This window comes from Caloenas nicobarica, chromosome 2 (assembly GCF_036013445.1).
Source record: "Caloenas nicobarica isolate bCalNic1 chromosome 2, bCalNic1.hap1, whole genome shotgun sequence".
NCBI lineage: Eukaryota > Metazoa > Chordata > Aves > Columbiformes > Columbidae > Caloenas > Caloenas nicobarica.
The window spans coordinates 141,362,806-141,379,410 of record NC_088246.1 but is presented as its reverse complement, the minus strand read 5'-3'; the positions used below and the strand labels follow the sequence as shown (position 1 = coordinate 141,379,410).

At 40.1% G+C, this 16,605-nt stretch overlaps 1 protein-coding gene across 2 annotated transcripts in view; it reads right to left on the bottom strand.

The window, feature by feature from the left end:
* The window catches only part of CPQ (carboxypeptidase Q), a 160,700-nt gene that overhangs the window by 50,673 nt on the left and 93,422 nt on the right, over nucleotides 1–16,605 (bottom strand). For both annotated transcript variants that reach the window (XM_065627216.1, XM_065627215.1), the window contains exon 5: nucleotides 9,423–9,534. In XM_065627216.1, the coding sequence (XP_065483288.1) occupies nucleotides 9,423–9,534 (112 nt within the window). The remainder of the gene's footprint in view (nucleotides 1–9,422; nucleotides 9,535–16,605) is intronic.

Here is a 16,605-nt window from a genome sequence, read left to right as displayed (position 1 = left end):
GATGAGTTTATGACGGAATAGGAAGGGCAGATTTACTGAAGAGTGGAAGTGGGAAACATGAGAGGTTTTAGACAGATTTATTTTAGGAAAGGTACATTTATTTCAAGAAAGTGATGGAATATCCAAGACAAAATGTCAAGGAAGGAGCTGGCTATACAAGGCTGCAGGGGAAAGCTGTGAATGATTTGCAAGACTAGTAACTAAAACTAACACAGATTAAGCCTTTTGACTGGAGAGATGGTGGGGAGAAGAGGGAAGCCAAGCCCAGAGCCCAGTGTGATGGGCTGCGATGGAGCCAGGCAGCAGCGCTGCCAGAGCCAGGGTTTCTCTGGGGACACCTCCTTGTCACCCAGCAGCACCGCCCATGGACAGTCAGACAAGAAGCGCTGACAATCATGCCCTTCTGCATATGGGGTTTTAACCAAAGAACTGGTTAGTGTAGAGTGATGAAGTCAATATAAGTCATGTCCTCAAAAAAGAAAAAAAAAGGAAACCCACTACTTGCCTGGGTAAGACAGCAAAGGCCCAATTCAGCAGACCACTCCTCCACCCCCCTGCCCTGCTCTGATCCTGTTGGCATGTTCTTCAAGTCCAGCAAAAGGAAGAGGACACTGTCCACCTCTAAAACACACCATATTCCTCCTTAGGAAAACCTTCTTCCTCAAAGTTATTTGGAGATCTCACTGAATTGTGGAGCAGAAAAGGCAATGCAGGGGCCCTCACTCTGGTATCATAAGCACTAACCACGGTTTGACCTTACTGAGTGGTGGCTCCGCATTTTGCCTCTGCTGCCCTGCTCTTTGGATCAGAAAAACCCAAATCTGTTAGACTGTCCTCAGAGCTGGTGAGTCAAAAAATGCATCAGCCATACTTGCCTCCCCATATTGAAAACATATACCTTAAAAAAAAATGACAGTAAGGACAAGATGCCCCTGACTTCATCTAAGAAGCATTTCAGCATTTCACTATGTCAGCCATGTTACAGATTTCAAAAAAAATCACAATAGCCTCTGTCACTAGGTTTTAAAGATTTTTATAGATAAACAAAGCACACATTTTATCTTGAATTTCCTGGGTAAATTAAAGTTTGCAGAGAAGCAGAAGTCCACAGGACAAGAGGCAACATGGAGGGCTTCATGCCTAAATTTACTGCCAGATTAACAACTCTGTATGTCTGCAGTCACCCCTCTGCTATGCCAACCCAGTATGGAAGTTGAAGATTTAAGTATTTGCCAAATATGCATTCAGCCATATGTTGAAACGAAGGAATAAATGCAGCTGCAAATGTAACAGCATACGCAAGAATTTCATACCAAGTAGATAATAGATTTGTAAAAGGTGAAGGTCAGAACAAAATATGCAATTTTGGGGAAGCATAAAGGATGTAAGAACGAGGAGTTAATATCTGCATATTTAATTTAAAAAACAAAACAAACGAACAAGCAAAAAACAACCCCAAACCTACAGTAAAAGCAGTCGTTTAACCATGTTTCACAACACATCTCCTAGACAGCAAACAACTACACCACCGCAGCTACAGGAAGTTCAGAAAAACATTTAACAAAATTTTTTGTAAGTTGGTTAAAATTCCAGTTATATGACTTCAATTAAACTAGCAGAAAACGAATGACTCCAGTGATCATTTTTTTAATAAAACATATTTCTAGTCCTCATATATAGCCAGTGAATTTGGACTTGAGAAATGTAACTTCATACAATGACTATAGCGAACTGAGTAAAAATGTCTTACCGTTTTCTAGTCACATTAGTCACGGGTATAATTCAGATGAGAGTTACAGTTTCAATTTTAAATAGGCCGTTAGGGGAAAAGAACTGTCTAATCAACTCCTTATGAGTTACATAAAATGTAATTCGGGTAGTACTTTTAAATTCTTACGTGTATTGCTTTAAAAAACATTTCTGTAGTTTTCTGCACCTTTATCCTACGAAACAGAGATTTGGTGGTACCAGATCCATGTCTACATCTATAGGAAGTTGGCTCATGAAATTCCATTTCCCCATAATGCTGGCGAAGAGGGGAGAGTATGCATAGCACCTGTCACCATACCTTTCTCCGTTTCTCGTGTGCATACAGATCACTATCTAGGAATGTAGGAAAGCCGTGTAAAAAGTGTGATGGCTGGGATTAGACTTTGTCAACAACCTTCCTTCATCAGGCTGCTCTAGCAGCAACAGCATCAGGCACCTTGCCCTGGGTGCAGATGAGGAAATGTGCCCTGTTCACCTACTTGAGTCCTGGTATTCGCTGGCTCTGGCGGCTGCCCACAGCAAATATTTTTTTACATGGAAGAACCAGGATTCCCAGAAGCACTTGGAGGCACAGTCCACGCAGGACGCTCCCTGGTCTCATGTGGCATGCAGACATGACTGAACATGAGCTCAGTGCACAAGACACCAGCAAAAGTGGGGAAATGTTCACTCTGCAGCACAACACATCACTATAGTGGTCTTACGAGTGCAGCCTTTCCTGGAGTCTATACTGACTACTTCAACACAGGCAGGAGTTCAGATTGCAATAACTGACAATGCCTTACACTGCTACACTTCAAGCAATTGAAGGGAAAGAAGATGAGTTTGTGATTTTGCAAATTCACAGCACAACCATTGGGCTTCTAACAAAGATGTACCCCGTAAACACAGAGACCAGGCAGGAGCTGGTGGACACTTGTGCACCTCTGGGCTTGGCAGGGCACCAACACCTGAATAGCGATGGAGCAAGCGAGACCCAAACACAGCCAAGGAAAGGTAGAAAACACATTTTTGAACAAGGGGAGAGAGCCTGTGGATAAATGTCGCTGACAGAAACCCAGTATTTGAACAACGGACCTGTTGATTATTTGATTCTTCCTGTGCTAGCAGAGATGAGACTCTGAAAATAAACTAGACTGTAGTGTCAAGTAGCAGATCCTTTCAGCTTCTCTTCTCAATATGAAGAAAAAAATGGCTCCAGCTGTTTTAATTAAAAAGAGTCACAACAGTTATCAAGTCTGAAGTTTCTCAGGAGAAAGCAGTGAAATTCATCCTTCGAAATCAACTGCATCTCTAACTCCAGCGGGCTCTCTCTGCTGTAGTTAGGAGGCATAAAATATTATGCTTGGAAAGCTGACACGGCCATATGACCACCTATTAAAGACCTTTCTCTGTTATTGTCATTATTCAGCTCCCTCAAACTCCCTTTAAGGATAAAAGTCCCAGGATCTAGCGCTGGAGCAGGAGGTGGCTTTGGCAGGGCTCTCCTGGGGTGGGAGCAGGACAGAGCGCCTGCGGCCCTTGCCCCTCGGCCAAGCGATACAGGAACACAGCTGGATTAGGGGCACAGAGGCAGCACTGGCTAAAGCTCTGAAATCATCGATACACACTACCTACTTCTTGCTCAAATACACAAGTATTAGTCCTGAGCAAGACCAGCGTGGTGGCAGCAGGAGGCTTGAAATGGTGGAAGAGGAACACAAATTCCTCCTTCACAGAAAGTGCAACCAACATTCAGAGCAGGATCAGGTCCCACAGGCTGGCTGCCCAGTCTGTACAACAAACTGAAGGCAAAATATGGCACCAAAACAAATTTGGGGTAATTTTATGTTTGTTTTTTTTGTTTTGGTTTTTTGTTTTTTTTGTTTTTTTTTTTTTTAATAAGCAGCTGCTTAACTAGTCTTTTATCTCACCCGAACAGGCAGCTTCTTTTGTAAAACTCATGTGACACCAGGACAAGAAAAACTGTGTTTCAAATGATGCCAGAGCATTAAACAAGCTAACATGAAAATGCTGAGGAAAATGGCACTGGCCATCTCTAGAGACACCTTTTGTTGCACAAATGTAAAATTGGAGAATTGTACAAGCATCCTGAAAACAAACTGGGTTTGAGGTTTCTAGACTGTAATTAGCAGGACAGCTGTTGTGCAGCGAATTTGCTTGAGTGCTGTCTCTCCTACAGCTTCCAAATGCCCTCACGCCACAGCACGGTTCATCCAACACACCATGGATTCCCTTGGCTTAAAGCAGTGAACCCCTCAACCCTACTCCAAAGCTATACGTGTGCTGATTAACCAGATCTTCATCATCATTAGGAAAGGATCTATCAAATTTAGTTAAAATCAATCAAAAGGTTAAAAACTGGGGAGGGTGGGGAAGGCGGCAGCTGCCAGACACAGCTGCAGGCAACCTGCACATTTGCACAAGCTCAATGCCCCCGACACCCTGTCTGCACTTAAGAAGGGTAACTTCTTAACATCAGAAATCCTCACCTAATCACAGCAGCCCCGGCTCCACTGAAGAAAAGGGAGTTTACCAGTTCAAACCAGCTTAGGAAATGCCTCCAAAGACATCTTCATTCCCGGAAAAAAAAGGAATAAAGAGCAATAACCCTCTGAAACTTTCATCTTTCTTTGCACAAACAATTTCTGGGGAAAAACTTCCAGTTCTTCATTTTTTAAGCACATAAGCCATGAAGTAGATCACCAGAGATCTTGCCAATCAGCGGTGTATGTAAGCTTGAAGAGCTCAATGAAAAAAAATACTGTTTTTCTTTCTTTTGTGCTTCATTAAATTTTAGCATTGACCAGGAGAAAAGGCCACTTTAGATAACACTAGTCAATATGGCTGCTAGCTGGTGAATTTTTCTGAGATGAGCTACTGGCAAAGCAAGCAACTGTAAGAGTATAGTTGACAGGGAGAAGCTGATACAGGTGTGCTAAGGAAAACACCTCTGGTCACTGAGGTCTGGAGATATCTATGACCCCTGCTGGTACCAACAGGTGCACAAGCCAGTGCTGACACTGAGAGGAGAGGAGAGGGTTCAGTTTTCTGCACAGGGTGGCTATGGAAAAGCCACTTGGAGCGAGATTCATTGTTGAAATGTAACCATCTAAAAGTCAGCGTTTGCTCGGAATATTCTGCCTGCGTTTCCTCCCTGGAGAAGGCAGGGAGGGAATGGCACTGCCAGCCAGTGTGGTGGGGAAGTCGGGCAGAGAGACATGATAGGTATCAAAAGCAAAGTATTCAGACAAACTTGAAACTATCCACTTTTTAGATCTTGTACTTTCCAGGTCTAACTGAATCATTACAGCTCTGAACAGTGTTTTAAAACTACACTAGTCCACAATCTGGCCCTATGTTTTTAAGGTACTACTCTTTTTAAACGTATACATGGGATTTTACATGAATTAAATGTTTTTATCCCACTCTCCAGTGATGTGACATCAAATTATTTCAGTTCAGTCTGGCCTTCATGTAGTTCCCTTTCTCTCAAAAAGAAACAACATTCATGTGAAGTCAAAAAATGAAACAGAAAAAAAAAACCCTACCAAAAGTCTGAAGTTTTGAAGACTGTGTAAAACTACTTCAGATTGTGCTACTGTTACTTGTCCTTGTAGGGAACATATAACTATTATGGTGTCTGAAAATCTACAAAAACACTAGAAAGAAAAAAAAGAAGCTGCCAGTACAGAAACTGCCAGCTCAATTAAAAAAAAAAATAAAAGCTAACTCTGAAGACTCAGGAAATGTAAACGCTAACACATTAAGTAACTGATTTACTTAGAAATAAAAGCAAAAACTGTTGAAAAAAAAATTGAAGCAAGAAAACACTGCACTGCTTAAAAGAAAATATAACCATCTTGAACTATAATTTCAATGATTTTTCAATGAATTTAATGCATTTGGTCCTAAGCCAACAGCCATTAAATGGTTTGGGAAGCAGGTTATATTGAAAGTACAGAATGGTATTTAAACTATAATAATTCTTTAAGTACTACATGGAATTATCAAAATGCTAATTAACAGGCATAAATTGTATCCACCAGCCATGTCCGTGGGTCATAGTGATATTATGATGAAGTGCTATTAGATCATCACTGAAGAAAAACCTGCTTGAATAGTGTAATAATATCTTGCTTTCATGGAGTCAGTGGACCATGGCAGAAGGAGCAGCAGTGTTTATCACTACATGATACAAACTTCATATTCCAGAATTCGTATTTCAGAATGCTCACTTCAGCTTGAAGATCATATCACAACAGCTGTAAGATTAGTTATACTCTGGTAAATGCAGACAAAGTTGCATGATGGACCATGGCTTTAAGACTCCCAGTACACAGTAAAAAAATTCTGGATGTGCATACAGATAAGCCAGTTAGAGATGGCTTATCCCCCATCAAACGTATTTGGTGGACTAGTCTGATACTAAATTTACCGGGGACCAAAAGGATATTAAACCATGTCTCCACAGTTCAAAATACAATGGTCACTCAAAACACATCTATGGAATTGATTTTAAATAAAACTCATTATTTCAATTCTCAGACAATTTGCACACCTGTTACTTTGCTGTCCTTTTTGTCACATTTTATGTGCATCACAAGATATGAAATCCGCATTAACTAATCTGCTGCGGATACAGTTTATGAAAGGCCCTATCCCCCATGGTTATCTACAGGTTAGATGTGATGACCCAGAAGTCCTCCCTCGGCCTTACGTTCCTGCAGAACACTGGTGCAACAAGAAGAGCTGAACACAACAGCTGGCCAGAACAGAGGGCATCAGCAAAGGCTCCGGTATTTCCCAGCTGACAAAACAGCATTTCACCACAGGTTGTACAGCAAACACACAGGCTACTACCAGAGGAAATCAAATATTTGAACAAGCAGAGAGTGGTGTGTTTCAGTCATGCGAGAAGGAAAACTCAGTGAATAAGAATTATACAATGCCACCATGAACTCGCCCTTAAGAGACAAAAATCAGTTTATTCTGAACGGAATAGAGTCAACAAACACAGAAGCCTTTTTTTTTTTTTTTTTTAACTGAAGCTGAAGGGAACACAGACAATTTTCCAAGAGTCATAAAAGAACGATTAAAAACACTACAGAAACGAATAGGCCTGGGTTATTCTGTAGAAAATTCCTCCTCATTTTCCTTTAAAAGAGCAAAAATTAAACCATATGCACTTTGTTTTCAGTCACAGACTGATATTCCAATCATTCTGAGGCTGGAAAAATGAGAGATAAGAGGTTTAAATAATGCAAAATAAAGGAAAAGGAATTCACACAGATGTCTGGTGTTCTCCACTGCAGTATGAGAGTGGCTAATCATATAACAGAGCTTGTCTACAAAGAGCTCTTCAAGAAACACTGAGATTGTTCAAGTCCACAAATCCTTCTGTTTATTATTTAAGCTCTGCCAGAGCTTAGAGCAGGAGCAGCAGCTGACTTTAGTTTTTAAGGGTGCATTCCCCGTGACCACAGGTTACAGTTCTGGAAAAAGGGAATGACAAGGTACGATAGATTCCGTCTGATGAAGGGGGAAAAGCATCCTTGCATATCAGCTTTACACTCTAAGAAGTCTGTTTTGAGCTAGTTTTGAGTAGTATAGTGACAAACGCCCATATGGCAGTAAAATTAGCAAAAAAAACATTAGATCAAGCAGTAAGACTGTAATTTGCTGCTTGGAGACCAGAAATCACACTAGCCCACATCAGACTGGGAACCGCAGGACATCAGGCCAAACTCTGAGAGACTAGGTGTCTGGAAGACACAGGCGGATGTCTGTACAACCACAGCTCCCTCTTGCACATACACAGTCCCTATCTCATCTTACCTTGTGGACCATTTCTCCCACCAAATAAACCCCATGTAGGCATACATAGACCATGCCTTTCTACAGCACCATGCTGTCTGCAGCCCACTTTTACCCGCAAATCAGGCCAAGTTCATGAGTGGAAGAAACTGGCCTTTCAGATCCCACACAGGGGGCTATACAAACCAGGAGGCAGTAGGCTGAACAAGTCCATAGCACCACTGGAACAGACATATCCAGGCTAGAATCTGCCTTTTCCTCTTTCTCTCCTTCTTTATTTACATTTAGCACTGATGTCATGGGGATTTAGTTCAACTCATATTTCTACTGAGCAGAAACTCTGGAGGAGGGAGACCAGCAAGTCCAGGGTTGACAGCATGTGTGCTGGAATATCAGCTTCAGAAGAGTCCAGCTGATCTACAGACCAAATTCCAGAACCCAGTCACCTTATCACCCTGCTGATTACAAAGAATTATTTGAAGTGACCCCTGGAAACAGAACACTGCTCTGCAACTTACAAACCCATTGTAAGCAGAATACTACAGTGTGCAAGGCCTCGGTGACAAATGTTGCTTGATGAGACATATGAGCCCACAGCATTTGACAGGTCACCATAGTTAAGCCAAATTTGACAGAAATGTATCTTTGTAGTGATGACACTCAAGCTCATGCTTCCTGTCTCCTGGATTTCCTTTTCCAGGCTGCTAGAATCTCAGCTGTCACAGTCCAAAGCAGAGCCCAAGTACACAACAGCATAAAAGCAGCCTAATCAGGAAATCAGCCCTCAAATGCAAAGCTGAGAACACATCAGTTTGATGGCACAGATACATCTACATAAAGCCTTTGACAAGGTCCCCCACAACATCCTTCTCTCTAAATTGGAAAGGTGTGGATTTGGATTTGATGGGTAGACTGTTTGGTGGATGAGGAACTGGCTGGATGGTCACACCCAGAGAGTAGTGGTCAATGGCACAATGTCTGGATGGACACCAGTGACAAGTGGTGTCCCTCAGGGGTCTGTACTGGGATCAGTACTATCTAACATTTTCATCAATGCCACAAAAATGACCAGGGGGATGCAACGCCTCTTCTATGAGAACAGGCTGAGAGAGTTGGGGTTGTTCAGCCTGGAGAAGAGAAGGCTCCAGGGAGACCTTATTGCAACCTTTCAGTACTTAAAAGGGGTCTATAAGAAAGATGGGGACAGACTCTTTAGCAGGGCCTGTTGCAATAGGACAAGGGGTAATGGTTTTAAACTAAAAGAGGGGAGATTAAACTTTTACGATGAGGGTCACGAGACACTGCAAAAGGTTGCTCAGAGAGGTTGTGGATTCCCCATCCCTGGAGACACTCAAGGTCAGGCTGGACGCGGCTCTGAGCAACCTGATTTAGTTGCAGATGCCCCTGCTCATTGCAGGGGGGTTGGACTAGATGACCTTTGAAGGTCCCTTCTAACCCAAACTCTTCTATGATTCTATAAATATCAGAAGGCTATCTGTGACTTCATGAAGCTTCATCTTCATTAACAGGGAGGAGATCATTAAGGCAAAGTGAAAAGGAGTGACTTCCTTTTAAGGTACCTAGATATTATATTTTACGCTGATGATAGTGACTGTGCAGACTCAAGGCACTTTCTAGATCATTGACTGATGTGTTGCTTTTGGTTGACACCTATGATTAAAGGAGGAGTTTAACAGACAAACTTGCAAAATATTTATACTAAGTATGAATATTTGTGCTCAGAGGAATGGACAAAATAGAAAATCCAGTTTAGACAACATACAAAATGTCCTGGAAATGTAATGCATTAAAATATTTTAAAATTAAATATTTACCCAGATCTTTAATGAGTGATAATGCTTCCCATGATATAAATGCTCCACCACCGTCATCCATAGCTCCCTGCCCAACGTCCCAGCTGTCCAGATGTCCACTAACCAATACAATCTGGAAAAGCAATTACGAGAAAACATATCTACATGAAAACACTGAATCAGAAAAGCCAGTTCAGCATTCAAGCATTTTAATGATTTTGTAATAAATTTGGCTTTTTAGTTTAGAACAGGAGGAAGGAAAGATTTCAAATAAAACCACTAAAAACATTGTTTTCTAGTCACTGAATATAAATCTGGGATCACCATATGCATCCTACTGCTTCAAACCACTGCCTAAATCAAAGTAGATATGCTGTGAGAAATGCTTAAATTAAAGGTTTTGTCTTGTATGTTAACAAAGTTTTGTCTTGTACATCAACAAAGTGCATACCTTCCAGAGATACAGGACTACTACACTGCAGGATGGTGAAAAATTCTTTCGTATTCCAGCCCTTAGGCAGGAAATTTCATTAACCCTATTTTTGGGTGCATAATGAAGAAATATGAACTTAGACTGAAGTGTTCCCAGACAGAGGTTACTGTTTTATTATATATCCATGATGCTTGTCACAGAGGAACTCTAATTTATTACTGGATTCCCAATGTGCTACAACGATGACAAGGTATTTTATAGTTCCATTAGTCGTAAGGATATTTTAAATTTAAAACTACATGGTAGCAAGTCCCAAATGGGTTTTTGGCAAAGAGTTTTGTGGCCACAATATAGTCGTAGATGTATCTCCAGAAACACCCACTTTCAGATCTGAACTCTTCCAAAGTCGACAAACAGCATCAGACCAATACCAGAAGTGAAACAGTTCCCTAGCTGGACCTGAAGATGAAGGGCTGATGGATCTGTGACTGCAATGGAGAGGTCCAAGAGGGACAAAAAGTCTTGAGCCGAGCAGGCAGTGTGGTAACATGACGCAATAGGACAAAAACAAGAGCCACTGCAGTGCCCCAGGACTCTTTGAAGAACTGGTACCCAGTAAAGAGTGCCCTTGGGATAGGGTGGAAGTGGAAACATCCAACTCAGCACTGAGGAGAAACTAAAGGAGACCCTGGAGCATCTGTCCATGTCCTGCCCATCACTAGCCATACATGAAGGGATGCTTGCAGCTCCCCAGTCAGCCGACGTCAATCAGCTCTCAGAGTTGAGGTCGCTAGAAGAAGGTGAAAAATACTCATTCCTCCTGCCACCTCCTCCTCCCTAAGGGATCAGGATCTCCTGGGATATCATCTCAGCTTCATACATCACACGACAACTGCTCCAGCACTGATAATGAGAACATAATGAGTTTTTCCTAGGGTGAGCAACTATGGCAGAGGCTATCAAATGTGCAGCTAACATCGCAAGGAACTAACCTGGGGCCCAACCATGAAAACCTCTATTTTCGCCTTCACATGAGAGAAATCTTAGTAAGTTTTCACTGACTATTAAAAATTATGCACAAACAGATCATGGCAATGGAGTATAGCAAATATGAACTGAGGTAGCACAACTAAAAGGTCCCTTTGCATTAAACAAGGGCCATGACAAATTACTAGTCATAAATATTGTATTGCCATATGTCCAATCAGAATGGACTAAAACTCTTGAAATTTAGAAAATACACTATGAAACGTTTATAAATGTATGTATTATAAAACTCAGAAGTGTCATGCTTTAGAAGCTGGAAAAGCTTGAGATCAAAACCTGAAGAGCAGTTTACTCTTTCCTTCTCAGATATTTCAACTCTCTCTTCTGCTTTCCCAGCCTTAAGTAAACATGTGCTTGCTTTCCAGCACAGACTGATTTTCTTGGTCGTGGACAGCCGTGCTGCAGCCTTTATTCCAAAACTTCTCCTCTTTCAAAAACGCTTAAATTGGGATGGCAGGCCCCTCTGGAAATGCCTCAGATTTACTCAGGAGGTACTCCTGCAATTTAATGTCACGATCCTCGCAGGGCCAGTATGAAAGTCTGCAAACGGCATGTTTTCCGGGGATGGTGCCTTGCAGTAGAAGTACTTAATCTGTGGCAGTCCTCTGCTACAATAGCAACATAGCTTGAAACCAGAGAATCTAAGAAAAGCCATGCCAGCTTTGAAGGTAGAAACCTTTCTGAAGTGTGAGCGGAAATGGAGTGTTCACTGCAGTACTCATTGCTTTGTTTTCTTATAAGGAAGGAGGGCGATGCATGAATGAACTCTGCTTTGGGAGCTTGGGATGCACATGCAGCCCCACTGCAACCTGCCCACGGAGGACAAAGCTCCAACACCACCACGCTTTGCAGCTGACTGATGCAGACTCATATAAGGAATACTCAATAAGGAATTTGCAAATAATAATAATTTTAAAAAAGGGAACACAAAAGGCTCGGAGGGAAAGCACAACTCTGCAGTACAAAGAACGTCTGCTCCACAACTTCAAAATCACCATGTGGTTTGTTTGTTCTTAAAGCAAAAATTGGTTTTAAGAAGAGAACTATTCCCTCTTCTGGAAAACAGAGCTTCAAGCTGAAGCGAATTATTTAGAACAAGTCTGTAAACTCATCGAAGGAAAACCAAGTTCACAACAGGAGCGACGCCTTGTCTTTACCAGTGAAAGAAGACCTCACTAACACTGTTCCCTGGCAGCAACCTCAACATGAGTGTCTGAGAGGGAATTACTCCTCATTTCTGTGAAACAACACATATTGCAACATCAGGAAATTCTGAATCAGAAGAAGGTGGTGTAATCCCATTTGGGGTTACAGACTCCAATCACAAAGCATCTTTATCAACTCCAGATCATGACACCAAAACAAGATCAAGGTTCAAGTGGATTGAGAAAGTCAGATAATTTTATGGATGAACTTTTACTTAAATTTACTTAAGCCGATGCCAAGAGTAATTACATAAATACAACCAATGTACTTTTATGTGAAAGTTTTTTCAGAACAGTTGTTTTTTTAAACTATCATGCTTTTGTAGCAGCTGCTACAATGAAAGTTTCAGTGATCTTGCTGATAGCTAGCCATAGACATTCCTAAAATAAGACACGGTCATAAAATAACAAAACCCTATGTTTACCTTGGTCTTTAAGTAGATATATGTGTCTGGACAATAAATGGAAATATTTCTAAAACTCATTCTATGCCAATATATTATTTAAAGTAATACTATAAACCAGTAATATTACAATTCTCTGTATAGGTGGGCTACTAACAAAGGCAGTTGAAGCTATCAAGGACATATGATTATTGCATTTTCCACATTGCTTTCAAATCTATTACGTGGTTCTGGGCTCTACATTTACACATAGGTTAATCACTTACATTTGCCCAAAACATCCCTATAGAAATGTCAGCACATGCCAACAGACTATAAGCATTGCAAAGCAATGTGAGTCTATGTAAGCACAAGTATTTGTTTTAAATATGCAGAGAAACCACAAGCAACTGTACAGGACAGTACAAATACAGCAATATGCATTTGGCAAATTGACAAAAAATAAATCTAGGATAAGACAGTTTGCATGCAACACAACGGAAGATTTGGCTTTCCTGCAGTGACACAGCTAAGAAATGCAGCTCTAGACACAGTCCTGAGACAATACAACAGAAATGAAACTGCAAGAAACATTTCAAATAGAAGACGAGTTATTCTGTTTCCTTCTGCACCGGCATTATGACCTCTATTGGATGCCTTTAAGTTATGCCCAGCATTTCAATCAAGCATACGGAAATATTTTGAAATTTATATTTAATATATTAATATAAGTATTTATTTTGTATTTTAAACCCAGGAAGATTAGGCAGAGGAACCACCCGTTCACATACATTTGCATATGTCATGGAGTTATCCTTTTCTAAGCAGGATGTTTTTTGCCACTAAAAATAATCTCCCATTCAATATATAGTCACACATGCCTATTGCATTTGTCACACAATTATTTCATAAAATGTAGATGAACTACCTTCTGCTTGGTTAGAGGGAATTTTAAGAAAAATTTTTTTCACTTCTAGTTAGTCTCCGCAATCTCACTTGCTCCAGTAGATATACAAGGCAAAGTCTTCTTTCTATGCAACATTAGAGATAATAAATAATAAACATTAGGAAAGAACTGTAAGTAACATTTTCAATCACAGAATCTAATGTAGAATAACGTTTGTATCAAACTGCGAAAACCAGCATGCAAAATTAATTCATGTCACTGAGGTAGGTGGTAATGGAAGAGCAATGACATCATCATCTTTGCCCTTCATGAATGAAGACTTCACAGATGGAGGTTAGAGTTCAAAAAGTAGGACCTTTATTGATGGAATCTGGTTATTAGCATATTCTCTTAGAAAAGCTTAGTAATAACTTTCATTATCCAAACCACCAAAAAGCATTTTTTCTTACATCTTCCTCCAGTAGACAGGGAGAATAAGTAGCACCTTAACATGCATGGAGAGGACAGAAAACTTAAGCAAGGATCACATACACAGAGAACAGGATGATCAAGAACTATGCAGGATACTAGAATCAGATCAAACATCTTTAGCCAAGATATACTCAAACTCCAAGTGTCTGTATACCAAAGCTAAAACAGTGAAGTGCTCTAGACTGTAACTCAAATTCTTTTCAACTGCTTATACACATTTTCAGCCAAATACTGCCACAAGTTAGTCATTTGCTCAGGCAACACAGGTCTACAGTGTTCTAGTCTGGTTCCCAATTACCTGGAAACTCATGAAATCCTTTCCTTTCAAATTTTTGTTGTTCTTTTTTTCTTCAGTTTGCTTCTAGGTAAGTTCATCTTAAGCTCCATATACTACAATAAGGTCTTACATTATCTGACTGGACATTTTTTCTTCATGAATCCCCTTCCAGTGCATGGGATATCTGCACAAAGCTTACACATAGGAACACCATATGAAGTTGTTTTGTGTTTGGGCCAAAATTAGAGTAAAACAGAAGTCAGATGAGAATTAGGATCCCCTATTCAATCCAATTTAAAAAATGCCTATAATTCCTCTCCTTCCCCAGCTACTTATTGCTCTTTTTACTCACACAAACACTCTCTCACTTGACAATTTTCTATTTTTCTCTGTCTCAAACAAAATTTCTGATGCTAACTAAACCATGACTGAAAACCTGTTAATCCTCAGACAGAGGAATCCAGCACCAAATTCAGGTCTGTGCTCCTAAGCACAGGGAGTGCGTTTTGAGTAATCTACCCATTTGGATATCATGACAACTATGAACTGCCAGATGGCTTCACTTTATAAGGATCTAAAGATGTTCTTCATTTTGCTGTGTTAACAGCATGAGAACAAGAGAAAAGAGAAAGGTAGCACATCACGTAGCTAACTAGTGGGCAAATAAAACAGCTGGCAGGACTAAATTTAAGCCCATCATGCTTAACTTGCCCACAAAACTATGATTAAATAAAGTCTTCATATATACAGATTTACAAACTAGGAGTAGTAAATCTGGCACAGCCTTTTTAGGATGTATTAGCATCATCTGCAGAAGTGCTTGCCAATATGTTCTGGAAAATGGCAACACCAAGCAATGTGCTTTTCTACTGCTTACCCACACAGCAAAGCTGGCATGAGTGCCCACAGCAACCTTCCTCTTTAAAGTAATTCCTAGTGTGCAGACTGTATTATCACTCTCATTTTTAGGAAAAAGTTCTGTCATCTTAATGGAATAAAATGTTGGTGTGTAATCAGGTTTTTTGTCCTGACCATTCTCTTCCCTACTCCACCTCAAACCTTCCTCCCTTCAACTCACACAGCAAAGCAAATGACAAATAAAGAATTATCAACTCTTCCTTTTTCATACTTTGTGTCCAGGCAGAACCACATTCTTGTATACAAACCAACCCTCCTCCAGTGTTAAAATATTCACAATACTGATTTATTTGTATCATCCAGTAGCATTCTGTAAATTGGTCCCTGGGCTTTTCCATCAAGCCTTCTAAAATCTAAACCATCAGAACTTGTAACCCTACGTACTGCAGCAGCACACAGACTGCAGCAAATACATCACGCATCATCTACCTTTCTGGAATCCAACCCAGCTCTTTCAACAACAGGACAGCGACTCAAAGGAAACAGTTCTTGCAGGGACACTGCGTTTTATATCTATACTACCATTATTTCAAGCTCAGTATCTCAACATTTGGCGAAGACAAAAATGACAAAGTTGAGTGCACATCAGCAACACAGCACTATATGGCATGGGATTAGAATTATATTTACATGCAAGATTAGATATATACATATTATATATATATATATTTGAATATAAACTCCTCTACATTTAAAAATGTGCAGTTTGTTATTACAGGAAAAAATATTTTGTCCAGTTATGTTTTAACACAGGTCTAATCTACTGTGTGTAATTCCATCAGCTTCAACAGCCAAATTCAAGCATGGAGCCATATGAGAGATATTCAGTTGTAAAAACCACTTACTTGGTAAAACCTCTTCATGAAAGTCCGCCCTGTCCAGTTCTCAAATATTTGTTTTGGGCTACAAATATGTTAAAAAAAGATTTGTGAGTTTCTGTAATTGCCTTTAAGAAAACACTAACTGCCTCCAGTTAAACTGCAATTGGATTAATTCATGCCCTAAAAGTAAATCAGGAACATTACCACATTTAGTGGATTTTATTTTGTATATATAAGAATATTTCTTCAAATTAGTTTTTAGCTTTGGTGTTCAAATAATATGTCTTCACTGTACAGCTCCTTTTATTAGATTTCATGCACATTAGGAATGGTTCTCAAGCAATCAGTCTAGCTGTCTCAACTAATTTGTAGTCCTAAAGATACAGTGGAGTTCAGAAAGAAAAAAAAATGATTAAAACAAAAACTGTCTTTTCTACTTAATACGCAATGTAGTAAGTCTTAACTTCCAGGGTTCCGATTAAATGATAGATCTGCACATGAAACAGAAGTGGCTCACTTAGTCACACAAGAATCCAGCCCTATTATTGCTAAAAAGCTGATTAACCTTCAAAGAGCCTCTGTGTCACAATATACAGTAAACTCTTTAAAGCTGAATCTCTACTTTGTAAAACTGATTGAAAATAAAGTGTTCTCGGAAAGTATTGCAGCCAAAACTCCCTGTTTGAAGTGAATCTCAAAACCACTGAGTAGTTAAATATCATGGGCTGATACGGCATATAGG